Source organism: Phoca vitulina, unplaced genomic scaffold (assembly GCF_004348235.1).
Source record: "Phoca vitulina isolate PV1807 unplaced genomic scaffold, GSC_HSeal_1.0 scaffold15, whole genome shotgun sequence".
In the NCBI taxonomy this organism is placed as follows: Eukaryota; Metazoa; Chordata; class Mammalia; order Carnivora; family Phocidae; genus Phoca; species Phoca vitulina.
This window is the reverse complement of record NW_022589718.1, coordinates 5,117,043-5,130,919: the sequence shown is the minus strand read 5'-3', so window position 1 is coordinate 5,130,919 and position 13,877 is coordinate 5,117,043. Positions and strand designations below refer to the sequence as shown.

The window sequence follows — 13,877 nt, the reverse complement described above, 5'->3', positions numbered from 1 at the left end:
AGTAGTACCTATCTTACACATACTCATCTGGAAAATATAAAAAGAAGAAGCATTTCCTAAGTTTTCCTATGGGGCTAATCTAACTTTATTTTTTTTTAAAATTTAAATTCAATTAGCCAAGGTATAGTAATCATTAGTTTTTGATATAATGTTCAATGACTCATTAGCTTAGTATATCTAGTCTAACTTTAATACCAAAACTTGACAAAGGCAATACTGGAAAGGAAAATTAACAGATTAATTTCTGATTAAAGATGCAGGAATTTTAAACAAAACATTTCCAACTAAATCTAGTTAACATTGTAGAAGATAAATAAATAGCCATGGAGGGGGAGAGTGATCTAGGAATGAAAGGTCGGTTTAAAATTAAAAAGCCAATACAATGTAATTCACCATATTAATAGAAAATGAGAAAAATTATGTGATCATTTTTATAGGTGAAGAAAAAATATCCTTTCACTATAAAAATTCCCACTTAACTAGTGATAAAAGAGTTATTGTAATGTGATAAAGGAAATTTGAAACAAGAAAACATATAGCAAACATTCCAGTTAATGATGAAATTGTGAATGTTTCTTCCTGAGATCGGGAACATATTCATTTCACAATGTATTCCTTCTCAACATTGTATGGATGATCCTAGCCAGGAAAATAAGGTAAGAAAAAAAAAGTAGAAAGATTGGAAATGAAGAATGAATGATGTCCTTGTTTGTAGATGATATGGCTCTGTACATAGAAAATTCTAAGAAATTACAAACCAATTAGAATTAATAAATGAACATAAGGTGCCTGTCAGTTGTCTTTTAGTTTTGTTGACTGTTTCCTTTGCTCTGCAAAACCTTTTTATCTTTTTAAAAATTTTTTTATTGTTATGTTAATCACCATACATTACATCATTAGTTTTTGATGTAGTGTTCCATGATTCATTGTTTGTGCATAACACCCAGTGCTACATGCAGAGCGTACCCTCTTTAATACCCAAAACAGGCCAACCCATCTTCCCACCCCCCTCCCCAGTACAACCTTCAGTTCGTTTTTCAGAGGCCATCATCTCTCATGATTCGTCTCCCCCTCCGATTTCCCCCGCTTCATTCTTCCCCTCCTACTATCTTCTTCTATTTTTTTTCTTAACATATATTGCATTATTTGTTTCAGAGGTACAGATCTGTGATTCCACAGTCTTGCACAATTCACAGCGCTCACCATAGCACATACCCTCCCCAGTGTGTATCACCCAGCCACCCCATCCTTCCCACCCACCCCCACTCTAGCAACCCTATTTGTTTCCTGAGATTAAGAATTCCTCATATCGGTGAGGTCATATGATACATGTCTTTCTCTGATTGACTTATTTTGCTCAGCATAACACCCTCCAGTTCCATCCACGCCGTTGCAAATGGCAAGATCTCATTCCTTTTGATGGTTGCATAATATTCCATTGTATATATATATACCACATCTTCTTTATCCATTCATCTAATTTGTTGGCATATAATTGCTCATAATATGTTCTTATAATTGTTCGCATTTCTTTGGTGTTGATTGTGATCTCTCCTCTTTCATTCATGATTTTATTTATTTGGTCATTTCTCTTTTCTTTTTGGTAAGTCTGGACAGGGGTTTATCAATCTTGTTAATTCTTTCAAGGAACCAGCTCCTAGTTTCGTTAATCTGTTCTACTGTTCTTTTGGTTTCTATTTCATTGATTTCTGCTCTGATCTTTATTATTTCTGTTCTCCTGCTGGGTTTAGGCTTTATTTGCTGTTCTTTCTCCAGCTCCTTTAGGTGTAGGGTTAGGTTGTGTATTTGAGACCTTTCTTGATTCTTGAGAAAGGCTTGTATTGCTATATACTTTCCTCTTAGGACTGCCTTAGCTGCATCCCAAAGATTTTGCACAGTTGTGTTTTCATTTTCATTTGTTTTCATGAATTTTTAAAAATTCTTCTTTAATTACCTGGTTGACCCATTCATTTTTTAGTTTGATGCTCTTTAGCCTACACGTATTTGAGTTCTTTCCAACTTTCCTCTTGTGATTGAGTTCGAGTTTCAAAGCATTATGGTCCAAAAATATGCAGGGAATGATCCCAATTTTTTGATACTGGTTGAGAGAATATTCCATGTGCACTAGAGAAGAATGTGTATTCTGTTGCTTTGGGATGGAATGTTCTGAATATATCTGTGAATTCCATCTGGTCCAGTGTGTCATTTAAAGCCCTTATTTCCTTTGTTGATCTTTTGCTTAGATTTCATTTTCATCTTTTGCCTCATTTCACTGAGGGGTTGTTAAAGTCCCCCACTATTATTGTATTGTTTTCGATGTGTTTCTTTGCTTTTGTTATTAATTGGCTTATATAATTGGCTGCTCCCTTGTTAGGGGCATCGATATTTACAATTGTTAGATCTTCTTGTTGGATAGACCCTTTAAGTAGGATATAGTGTCCTTTCTCATCTCTTGTTACAGTCTTTGGTTTAAAATCTAATTTGTCTGATATAAGGATTGTCACCCCAGTTTTCTTTTGGTGTCCATTAGCATGGTAAATGGTTTTCCACCCCCTCACTTTCAATCTGGGGGTGTCTTTGGGTCTAAAATGAGTCTGTTGCAGACAGCCTATTGATGGGTCTTGTTTTTTTATCCAATCTGATAGCCTGTGTCCTTTGGGGCATTTAGCCCATTTACATTCAGGGTAACTATTGAAAGATATGAATTTAGTGCCATTGTATTACCTGTAAGGTGACTATTACTGTATATTGTCTCTGTTCCTTTCTGGTCTATGTTGCTTTTAGGCTCTCTTGCTTAGAGGACCCCTTTCAATATTTCTTGTAGGGCTGGTTTCATGTTTGCAAATTCCTTTAGTTTTTCTTTGTCCTGGAAACTTTTTATTTCTCCTATTTTCAATGACAGCCTAGGTGGATATAGTATTCTTGGCTGCATATTTTTCTCATTTTGTGCTCTGAATATATCATGCCAGTGCTTTCTATCCTGCGAGGTCTCTGTGGATAAGTCTGTTGCCAATCTAATGTTTCTACCCTTGTGGGTTACAGACTCTTCTCCTGAGCTGTTTTCAGGATTTTCTCTTTGTCTCTGAGACTCGTAAGTTTTACCATTAGATGTCTAGGTGTTGACCTATTTTGATTGATTTTTGAGGAGGGTTCTCTGTGCCTCCTGGATTATGATGCCTGTTTCCTTCCCCAAATTAGGGAAGTTCTCTGCTATAATTTGCTTCAATATACCTTCTGCCCCTCTGTCTCCTTCTTCTTCTGGGATCCCAATTATTCTAATATTGTTTTGTCTTATGGTATCGCTTATCTCTCGAATTCTGCCCTCATGATCCTGTAGTTGTTTATCTCTCTTTTTCTCAGCTTCTTTATTTTCCATCATTTGGTCTTCTATATCACTGATTCTTTCTTCTGCCTCATTTATCCTAGCAGTTAGAGCCTCCATTTTGATTGCACCTCATTAATAGCCTTTTTGATTTTGACTTTAGATTTTAGTTCTCTTATTTCTCCAGAAAGGGTTTCTCTAATAACTTCCATGCTTTTTTCAAGCCTAGCTAGTATCTTTAAAATCATCATTCGGAACTCTAGTTCTGACATGTTACCAATGTCTGTATTGATTAGGTCCCTGGCAGTCAGTACTGCCTCTTGTTCTTTTTTTTGAGGTGATTTTTCCCATCTTGTCATTTTGTCCAGAGGAGAATAGATGAATGAGAGAACAATATGCTAGCAGGGTAACAATGTCCCCAGAAAAATATACACTAAACAAATCAGAAGAGAACTGAAACTGGGGCATAAGAAAGGGAAAGAAAGAAAAAAAGAAAAAAAAGAAAAAGAAAAAGATAAAAACAAACAAACAAAGAAAAAAATAGAATATGAAGTTATGATTAGGCTGGTGCATAGATCAGTGCCACACATTAGATTTTGGGTGTATTTTGGTCTGTTAGAAGAAAGTGCCTCCCAAAATTTTAAAGAAAGAAAAACTTATATATGTACAAAAATAAGGGTAAATACAATGAAGGGATGGAATATGACTGTAAAGATGAAAATTATAAAAGATTTTATAAAAGGAATTGTTAAGATAAGAAGTTGGTTGAAAAAAGAAAGAAGAGTATTTAAAAAAAGAAAAAAAAAGGGAGAGCATGTGATCAGGCAGGAGACTAGAATAAAGCCATACACTAGAGATTTAGGGCACATTTTGATCTGTTAGAAGAAACTGTATCCCAAAATTTTAAAGAGAGAACAACTTAAATATATATATCAAAAATAAGGTTAAGTACTCTGAAGGGATAGAATATGACTCTAAAAATGAAAAATAAAAAGGATTTTTAAAAAAAGGGATCGATAAAATGTTGGTTGAAAAAGGGAAAAAGAAAAATTCAAAAAAAAAGAAAGAAAAAGAAAGTTAAAAAATAAATTAACTTTGAAAGACTAAAGAGTCATGGGAAAAAAGCCATGAATTCTATGTGCAGTATTCACCTAGTGCTGGAGTTCTGCTGTTCTCATTGATCGGTAAACTTGGTCTTGGCTGGCTGTTCTTGCTGATCTTTTGGGGGAGGGGCCTGTTGCCGTGGTTCTCAGATGTCTTTGCTGGAGGTGGAATTGCCCTGCCCCTGCTGGGTCCGGGCTAAGTAATCTGCTCGGTTTTGCTGTCGAGAGCTTTTGTTCCCTGCAAGCTTTCCGTACAGCTTTGGAGGCCAAGAGTGAAAATGGCGGCTTCCCAATCTCCACCCCGGAGGAGGTGAGAACTTGGGGCCCCACTCCTCAGTGAGCTCCCAGAGAAAAGCAATCAATCACTCCTGTGACCGAGCGTTTCTATCTCTGGCACCTGACCCCGTGTGGAGTCTCCAAACCCAGCAGGTCCCTGCCGTGTGCTCTCACATGGCTCCTCCCAGGGGAGGAAGGGGAGTCTCCCCAGATCTGCTGCTTGTTGAGTCCCTGCTGGAAGAGTAGTGGCTCGACTGTGCCATGCATTACGGTTTATGGCAACCCCAAGCTGAGAGCCCACTTGTCAGCTCTGTCTCTGCAGCTGGCTTCCCCGCTCTGATACCTGGGAGCTCTGCCGCACTCAGGCACCCCTGGTCTTTCTGTGACCCCAAGGGTCCTGAGACCACACTGTCTCAGTGAGGGTTCCACCCCCGCTTAGCCACTGGAGCGACATCCCACACCGGAGCCAACTTCTAAAATTTCCGATTTTGTGCTCCACTGCTCTCTCACTTGCCAGAGGCAGCCGATGGAGGCCCCTTTCCCCACCGTCTATCTTCCTGAATATCACCTCGGATTCACTTCTCCGCACGTCATACCTTCCAGAAAGTGGTCGCTTTTCTGTACAGAGAATTGTTGCTATTCTTTTCTTTGATCTCCTGTTGAGTTCATAGGTGTTCAGAATGGTTTGATCCCTATCTAGCTGAATTCCTGGGACCAGAAGAAATTTAGGTCTCCTACTCCTCTGCCATCTTGCTCCTCCCCTCCTCCATTTGCTATACTTTTAAGTTTAAATCTTAACTTCTTCTCTTCCAACTCAGTAATCTATGTGTATGTAGGTTTCTGTATATTTAACATAAACTCAATAAAAATATTTTTTTATATACATGGATAGGGAAAATTGAGAAAAAGTTTCTGAAATTCATATGAAAAACAAATAATGGTATCCAGATAAACTTTACTACTAACAATGGATAAAATATAGAGCTTTTTATTTTCAAAAAACATCTTTCTGATTTTAAATGTAGTATCAAATATTAATTAAAATATCTCAGATACTTTGGTAGATATACATATTAAGAAGTTTCTTGTAATCGCAATACCCAAAGAAAATTTCCATTAACAATATAGATGCATATCTTTTTAAATGTTTTTCTAAGCAAAACATAAAAATACTTATACTTTTTTTTACTTAAAAAGTATTATGCATAACTTTGCATATTTTAAAATATAGGCCCATGTCATCATTTTGTGATGTATCATATTTAATTAATTAATTAATTAATTATTTATTTACTTTTAGTATTCATTTTAAAAATCCATTATTATGGGGCGCCTGGGTGGCTCAGTTGGTTAAGCGACTGCCTTCGGCTCAGGTCATGATCCTGGAGTCCCGGGATCGAGTCCCGCATCGGGCTCCCTGCTCAGCGGGGAGCCTGCTTCTCCCTCTGACCCTCCCCCCTCTCATGTGCTCTCTCTCTCTCATTCTGTCTGTCTCAAATAAATAAATAAAATCTTTAAAAAAAAAATCCATTATTATGAATATTTAGACTACTTCCCATTTTTCATTGTAGCAAACACCCCATAATAAGCATTATTATGTAAATAAACATTTTAGAGCAATTGTCCAATTATAGTCTCAGTTTAAATCCCAGAAAAGAAATTACCCAGATCTAGCCTTTATTGTCCTTTCTTAATTCATTCAATAAATTGTATGTGTATATGAGTGTGTGAATCATTCTGCATCTTATCACAATTATAACAAGAAATAAACATTCATTTTAAAATATAGGTATGCAAGAGAATGAAATAATCAGTAATCTTAGCACTGAAGATCATCATTGTTAAAATATTTTAATATATAGATGTACACACATGGGTATGTGCATGTATATTGGTGTTTTTATATTTTACTTAGAATTATCACATTTTTTTCTTTTTTATTCTAAATTAAAATTAGTTCATATACTTAGAATGGAAATTGCAAGGCACTTTGTTTTATTGACCGAAATAGTTTCCCAATATAGACAAATGAGCAGGTTAGGGAATTTTAGGAAGCCACTTCTATTATAAAACTAAGAGTTGAGGTAACAGTTGAGGTAACAGATCATTGTTTTTTTCTGGAATTAATTTTTATTTTCCTGATCCTTTCCCTTCAGTTAACCATGCCCTTTAAATTACCTATATTAGTGCTAAAAAAAAAAAAAAAGAAATAAAAAGAAAAAATAAAGCAACAGTGGCACTTTGTTTGTGTTGTGTTTTATTTTGTTTTCTCTTACAGCAACAGTCTCTAACAACCTTGGCCTGGAAGAAGGACATTACCAAATAAGTCATCAGAAACTGACCTAAACCAAGAAGGGAAAAATAATTTCACCCTCATCTCTGTTGTCACTGCTGAGGGTTTAAAATATGAAATAATAAATCATCTGCCCTTGAATCACCTAAATTATGTCTGATGTTTTCTCTGTATTTTCAGTATCAACTTCCACCCTATCCACTGCAACTTGAATCCAGAAGAAGCTCTGAATCAGGTGAAAGCAGCTTAAGATCCTCATCTCATGATGCCAAGAGGCGCTGCTATTTCAGTCTCATGACCCAAGGATAGAGGGTCCCATTTCCCCTTATGCTCCTTAGGTTGACCTGAATCTTCCTCCTTTGGTCCAACCTCCCTCCTCTTCAGAACTCCTAGCTTTCAGCTAGCCTGTGACTTGCCCCAGTGGTACTGACTCAGTCTCCTCTTGTTAACTGCTTCTCCTCTTTGAAAGCTGTATATCCACTTTAGCCTCTTGAGACACTTGTTTACCAAGAGTAGATTTATCACGGAGCTAAGGAAGGAAAAGCATCAGGGCCACTTACTTGAATAGGCCTCTTTTCAAAGTTAGGACCTTAAATTTTGTATTCTTTTTCTCAGAGTTCATCAAGTTTTATATAGTTTGGGACCTACAGAACCTGGATCTTCCTCTTTACCAGCAACCTTGGCAGTGGTGTGCTAGAGCCAGTTCATACCAGCTGGCAAGAAATTTTGCTCTCCTAAAAAAAAAAATAGACAAGTTTTGGTGAAGGTGTGGAGAAATTGGAACTGTTGCACACTGTTGATGGGAATACAAAATGGTGAAGCTGTTATAGAAAAAAAATTATGATAGTTCCTCAAAAAATTAGAACTTGAACTACCATATGATCCAGCAAAGATAGAGTAGAAATGTCTTGCAGGAAAATTATTTTGTTTTTGGATTTGAAAAGGAGATGGATGCTGTAGCTAGGTGGGTGCTGCTGAAATAAAATGTTGTGTCTCCTGGAGAAAACATCTCTATTACTCATAATTCCATACAAATTGTGTGAAAGGCCAATGAAAATTTGGAAACCATGCAGTCGTGTAATACTTTTAGGATATTTATTCCTATTTAGGAAACGCAGGGCTTAGTAATTCTGTATCGGTCAAAATATGTGCTGTTATGCTGATACACTGTCGTATGAACTCTTCATTTAGTAATAGATGTAAGTTCTCAGAAATCAAAATGCAGCACCATTTCCTCATGGCTTAAAGTCTATTGCAGACAGGTTTTGATACCTGACATTTTTCTGGAATTACTCTGGAAGAATGATCACTTACCTCTACCGTGTTAAATTCTATGATGATTTATGTCATCTTGTGCAGGTACAGTACTTTTTCTGGACAGCCAAGTCTGTCCTCTGTTTGATGACTAGCCCTCCAGGCTTCTTCAGTCTTGCAGCTCTATATTCTTAACACATGACTCCATGATTGCCAACAAAACTGAAGAAAGTGTGGAAAACACATACCTGTCCACTATACATCTAACTGGCAGAGATACAAATAATTTATTCTCATGGTGCATTGCCTCAATCGAGTCACATAACCCTAACTTAAAAGGAGGCTGAAAAACATCAGGAGAACTTGTGGAATATTTGGTGAGCATTACTGTCCCTACCACATATGAAATGGAAAAAACTAAGGTTGTGACATCTGTGACTTGATATAAGCCTGCCATAGGTCCCAGGATGGAAGACCTTCTAAAGCACCCTCTGACAAGGCTGTGGTCATTGATTTGGCTAAGGCTTCCCTCTGATCCCTTCACTCACAAGTCCCTGTAGTATCAGTTTGCTAGTTTGTGAGTTGGATGCTAAACAAATTTCTGAGGTACATGGACATTGGAAAGGTGCCATTGCTGCATTGACAAGGCCTATAGCCATTTCTAAAAGTTGGGCACCCTGGGTGCACATATGTGCATAAACTGAGTGTCATGAGTGATGGCCACAAGAATGTTCCTTACAGTCCTCCTACTACAAGGAGCATGAATGGTAAAGGGTCTGAGCTGCTGCACATTTTTGTCAAGGCCACCCTGCCCATGATTCTAACTGATAGTAGAATCTTGATAGAGATATGAAGAAAGGGCATCCTGGATGACTCAGGACTCCTCTGACAGCTGCCTCTGGCTTAAGAACTCCCCAACAGTCCCGCTGAAACTTCCCTACATTGAATAGATCTTCCTTAAAGTGTGTGAATCTCAGGCTGCTACTGCTCAATTTTATCTCCCTCTCACCTTCCCTTGGGGTTGGACTTACTCCATGTCAGCCAGCTTTCTCGGCTTTTTCATCTTTCTCCCCATTTTTCACAGTGGCTTTCCTCCTAATAAAATCAATGTGCATTTAGTCCTGTCCTGGCATCTGCTTCTCAGAAGATCCAGAATAAAACAAGTAATACTGAAAGTGTTATAAGTAAATTGGTAGCAAGATGCGGATTTGGTCTGGAAGCAAGGAGGACAGGATCCTCGTCGGAAAAAAGGGCGCAGATAGTCCCTACCACAAGGTGGCAGTACAATTCTAAAAATTTCATGGGGACAAGGGAAAACAGCCCACTAGAGGAGAATGTGGTGGTAGAGATGCAATAAAGCAGGCATTTAAAGTCAGTGGAGTTCGCTGATTACTGCTAAGTTTTGTTGATGCCCTGTAGAAGGGTGATAAGAGATCGGAGGCTGTTGCCAAGCAGTTACTCCCTATACCTACGAGCCATAAAGTGCCAGTGGTACTTATAAAGAGGCCTTTATCAGACATTGTTGCATGTCAGACACAGGTGAATGGCAGGCAGAAAATTTATGTGTTACACTTGCAAGTTCCAGAGACATCTGAATACTCAGCCAAAGGAGCTCTGTTAGGCTAAGGTCAGGGTGCTGTGGGAAAAACCTGAGATCCTGGAAACAGGAAAGAGGACATCTGGATGTATGCCACTGAAGATGTTGATTCTCTTACACCCACCTCCTCTGCTCAGTGATTGGAAGCCACTGTGCTTGAAGATGCTGCAGAAATTTCTTCCCCGCAAGGCAATAGGTGCCTCCACTATCCCGTAGGAGTTTCCCATCTCTTCTTCTGACTCCTAGGCCAATACTTAGGATTAAATCCTGTCATAACACAGATGGTGATGTGCTGGCCGGGGGGTAATGCTTAGCTGCCAGAATCCAAGAGGTCATAATTACCGTTGTGATCAGTATGGGTGGAGGAACAGCCAAGGGGACTTGACTCACAGGTAGTTTTGCAGACAGTAAATAGAGGACTGAGGCTTTTTAGATGCAAAATAGATTGGCAGCCAACTAGGGAATTGCTTACATCAATAATGAAGAGAAAGCAAGAACAACAGGAGACCAAGGATTGTCTCTCCAGTAAAAAATCACAATCCCTGAGTGTCAGTTCCCAGACCTGAATATGAAACCCATGGACTGAGAATATGGCTTGATTCCTTGTTGGGAAGATCCTCAACTCCATGGAAAGTATAAACTGTCGTGATTCCTCCCGTCTTTCCCTAAAGGAAACTAACGCCAATTACTCAAGTGTCTGTACACTGGCAGAAGGGGACTGACAATATATTTTGAGGACAATTGACACAAATTCTGGGTTGATTTTGATACTCAAAGTATCATCAGCACCTGTTGGATTTGAGCCTAGGAGAACCAGGTAATAAATTGGTTCTTGGCTAAAGTCTGGCTCACAGTTGCCTCCTGGGTCTATAGATAAGTCCATTGGTCATTTCCCCAGTTCTCTATTGCATACCTGGAATTGATATACAGTTGGAGTAATCCCACATTGAATTCTTGACCTGTGGAGTAAAAGCTCTCCTAGTAGAAAAGACCAAAAGTAAACCCCTGACTCACACCATCCCCCACTGGCCAAGATAGTAAATCAAAAACAACATATCTTGTATGGTGACAGATGTTAGCTACACATGTGGTGAGCATAGCACAGCACATAGAGTTGTTGAATCACCATGTTGTACACCTGAAACTAATATAATATTCTGTGTCAACTATACTCAAAAACAAAAAACGAACATATCTTGGGGACAGGAGGTAGTGGAAATTAGTATCACTGTTAAAATGCAAGGGTGGTGGTATCCATCATATTTTTGTTTAATTTGTCAGTCTGGTCCCGGCGGAAACCAGATGGAACCTGATAAATGATCAGACTAATGCTGCCGTATCTAACAATACAGTTCACCCTTGAAGGGCACGGGGGTTAGGGGTGCTGAACCCCCTCTTCATGGTTAAAAATCTATGTGTAACTTTTTTGTCTCCCCTGTAACTTAACTACTAATAGCCTCCTGTTGACCAGAAGCCTTACTTATAACATGAACATTGACTAATAAGTATTTTGTATGTTATATGTGTTATATACTGTATTCTTTCAATAAAGTAAGCTAGAGAAAAAAGTGTGGTTAAGAAAATTATAAGGAAGAGAAGATACATTTACACTACTGTACATATATTTATTGAAAAAAATCTGCATATCAGTGGACCTGAGAAGTTCAAACTTGTGTTGTCTAAGGGTCAACTGTATACCTAATTCCAATCAATGTGTCAGATGTAGTACCATTTCTGGAAGCGATTAATAAAATCTCAAGCACATGGTATGTGGCCACTGATTTGGGGAATATATTGTTTTCCATTCACATCAGTAATAGTTTACATCCATGTTCACATTCCCTGTGCAGCAGGAATAGGCAAAAGTAAAACACAATACACTCCAGAGGAATCTCTTCTTTCCTCAATGTGCCTCTTGGTGTCCTCTAATGGCAAGGTTTAGCATCACCCTCACTTGTAATGGATAAAATATTTAGAATTCAATCCATTATTGCAGAGCAGGTATTGAATAGTGAATTCAAATCTGAGAGGCAATAAATAACCTGGCCTTCTGGCCTTCTGGTAATGGGCCTGAAAAGTACTAAAACATTGGAGACAAGGAGGTCTGGTGTAGAGGCATGTGGGTACTCCCACATATGGGAGTAGGTACAAAGTGTTAATATTTTTGTATCACATATTAATACCCACCAGAAAACATTCATAACCAGAAAGGCACTAAACACCAGGAGTGTCATGATGGGCATATAAACAGCATGGCCTTGGTAGCTATGTATAGGCCTAATACCTATATTTCTACTTACTGAAGCAAATACAGTTACTGCTGCCTCTAAATGTCAAACTTGTATTGCAGAGACCAATATTAAGCTCCAATTTAGCACTTTTTTTTTTTTGAGGAAAGCAACTTGGCGACAAGTTAATCATGTCAGAACTTCTTCCATCCTGGAAAGGCCAGAGGTTTGTTCTATTAATTTTGTTTAATTATTTGTTCACCTTTCCTACCTGCAGAACCTTGGCTGGCACTACTGTATACGGGATTACTGATATAACCAGTAATATAATGGAATCCATAGGCATAGACTCCCACATTGCATAGCATCTGACCCAGGGAACCACTTCATAGTGAAGAAATTGTGGGAACGAGCCCACGACCATGAGATCCACTGATTGTTTCTCATACTGTGCCACTTAGCCTCATAGACCTCTTGAACAGCTTTCTCTTTTTTTTCTCAAGTCCTAGCAAACCTCAAGTCCTGAGGTTTATTGGCCAAAATTCCACATAGAAATCACACTCAAGAGCACAGACTTTAAGATGATAGTACAATGATAATATTTTCCCATATGTTTGTTTTATTATGTTATGTTAATCACCATACATTATATCATTAGTTTTTGATGTAGTGTTCCATGATTCATTGTTTGTGTATAACACCCAGTGCTCCATGCAGTACGTGCCCTCTTTAATACCCATCACCAGGCTAACCCATCCCCCCACCCCCCTCCCCTCTAGAACCCTCAGTTTATTTTTCAGAATCCATAGTCTCTCATGGTTCATCTCCCCCTCCAATTTCCCCCCCTTCATTCTTCCCTTCCTGCTATCTTGTTCCTCTTCTTCTTTTTTTTTTTTTAACATATAATGTATTATTTGTTTCAGAGGTACAGATCTGTGATTCAACAGTCTTACACAATCCACAGTGTTCACCATAGCACATACCCTCCCCAATATCTATCACCCAGCCAACCCATCCTCCCAGCCCCCACCACTCCAGCAACCCTCAGTTTGTTTCCTGAGATTAAGAATTCCTCATATCAGTGACGTCATATGATACATGTCTTTCTCTGATTGACTTATTTCGCTCAGCATAATACCCTCCAGTTCCATCCACATCATTGTAAATGGCAAGATTTCATTCCTTTTGATGGCTGCATAATATTCCATTGTATATATGGACCACATCTTCTTTATCCATTCATCTGTTGATGGACATCTTGGCTCTTTCCACAGTTTGGCTATTGTGGACATTGCTGCTATAAACTTCGGGGTGCACGTACCCCTTCGGATCCTTACATTTGTATCTTTGGGGTAAATACCCAGTAGTGCAATTGCTGGATCATAGGGTAGCTCTATTTTCAACTTTTTGGGGAACCTCCATACTGTTTTCCAGCGTGGCTGTACCAGCTTGCATTCCCACAAACAGTGTAGGAGGGTTCCCCTTTCTCTGCATCCTCGCCAGCATCTGTCATTTCCTGACTTGTTAATTTTAGGCATTCTGACTGGTGTGAGGTGGTATCTCATTGAGGTTTTGATTTGGTTTTCCCTGATGCCGAGCGATGTTGAGCACTTTTTCATGTGTCTATTGGCCATTTGGATGTCTTCTTTGGGAAAATGTCTGTTCATGTCTTCTGCCCATTTCTTGATTGGATCATTTGTTCTTTGGGTGTTGAGTTTCATAGGTTCTTTATAGATTTTGAATACTAGCCCTTTATCTGATATGTCATTTGCAAATATCTTCTCCATTCTGTCGGTTGTCTTAC

General features: G+C 38.6%; 1 protein-coding gene across 1 annotated transcript in view; it reads left to right on the top strand.

Annotated features, from left to right (window-relative positions):
• Positions 1 to 7,767, top strand: part of LOC116637818 (disintegrin and metalloproteinase domain-containing protein 5-like) — a 168,614-nt gene extending 160,847 nt beyond the window's left edge. The window contains exon 21 of the mRNA XM_032413358.1: positions 7,175 to 7,767. Within this exon, the coding sequence (XP_032269249.1) occupies positions 7,175 to 7,244 (70 nt within the window). The 3' untranslated portion in view covers positions 7,245 to 7,767. The remainder of the gene's footprint in view (positions 1 to 7,174) is intronic.
• Positions 7,768 to 13,877: the final 6,110 nt, after the last annotated feature.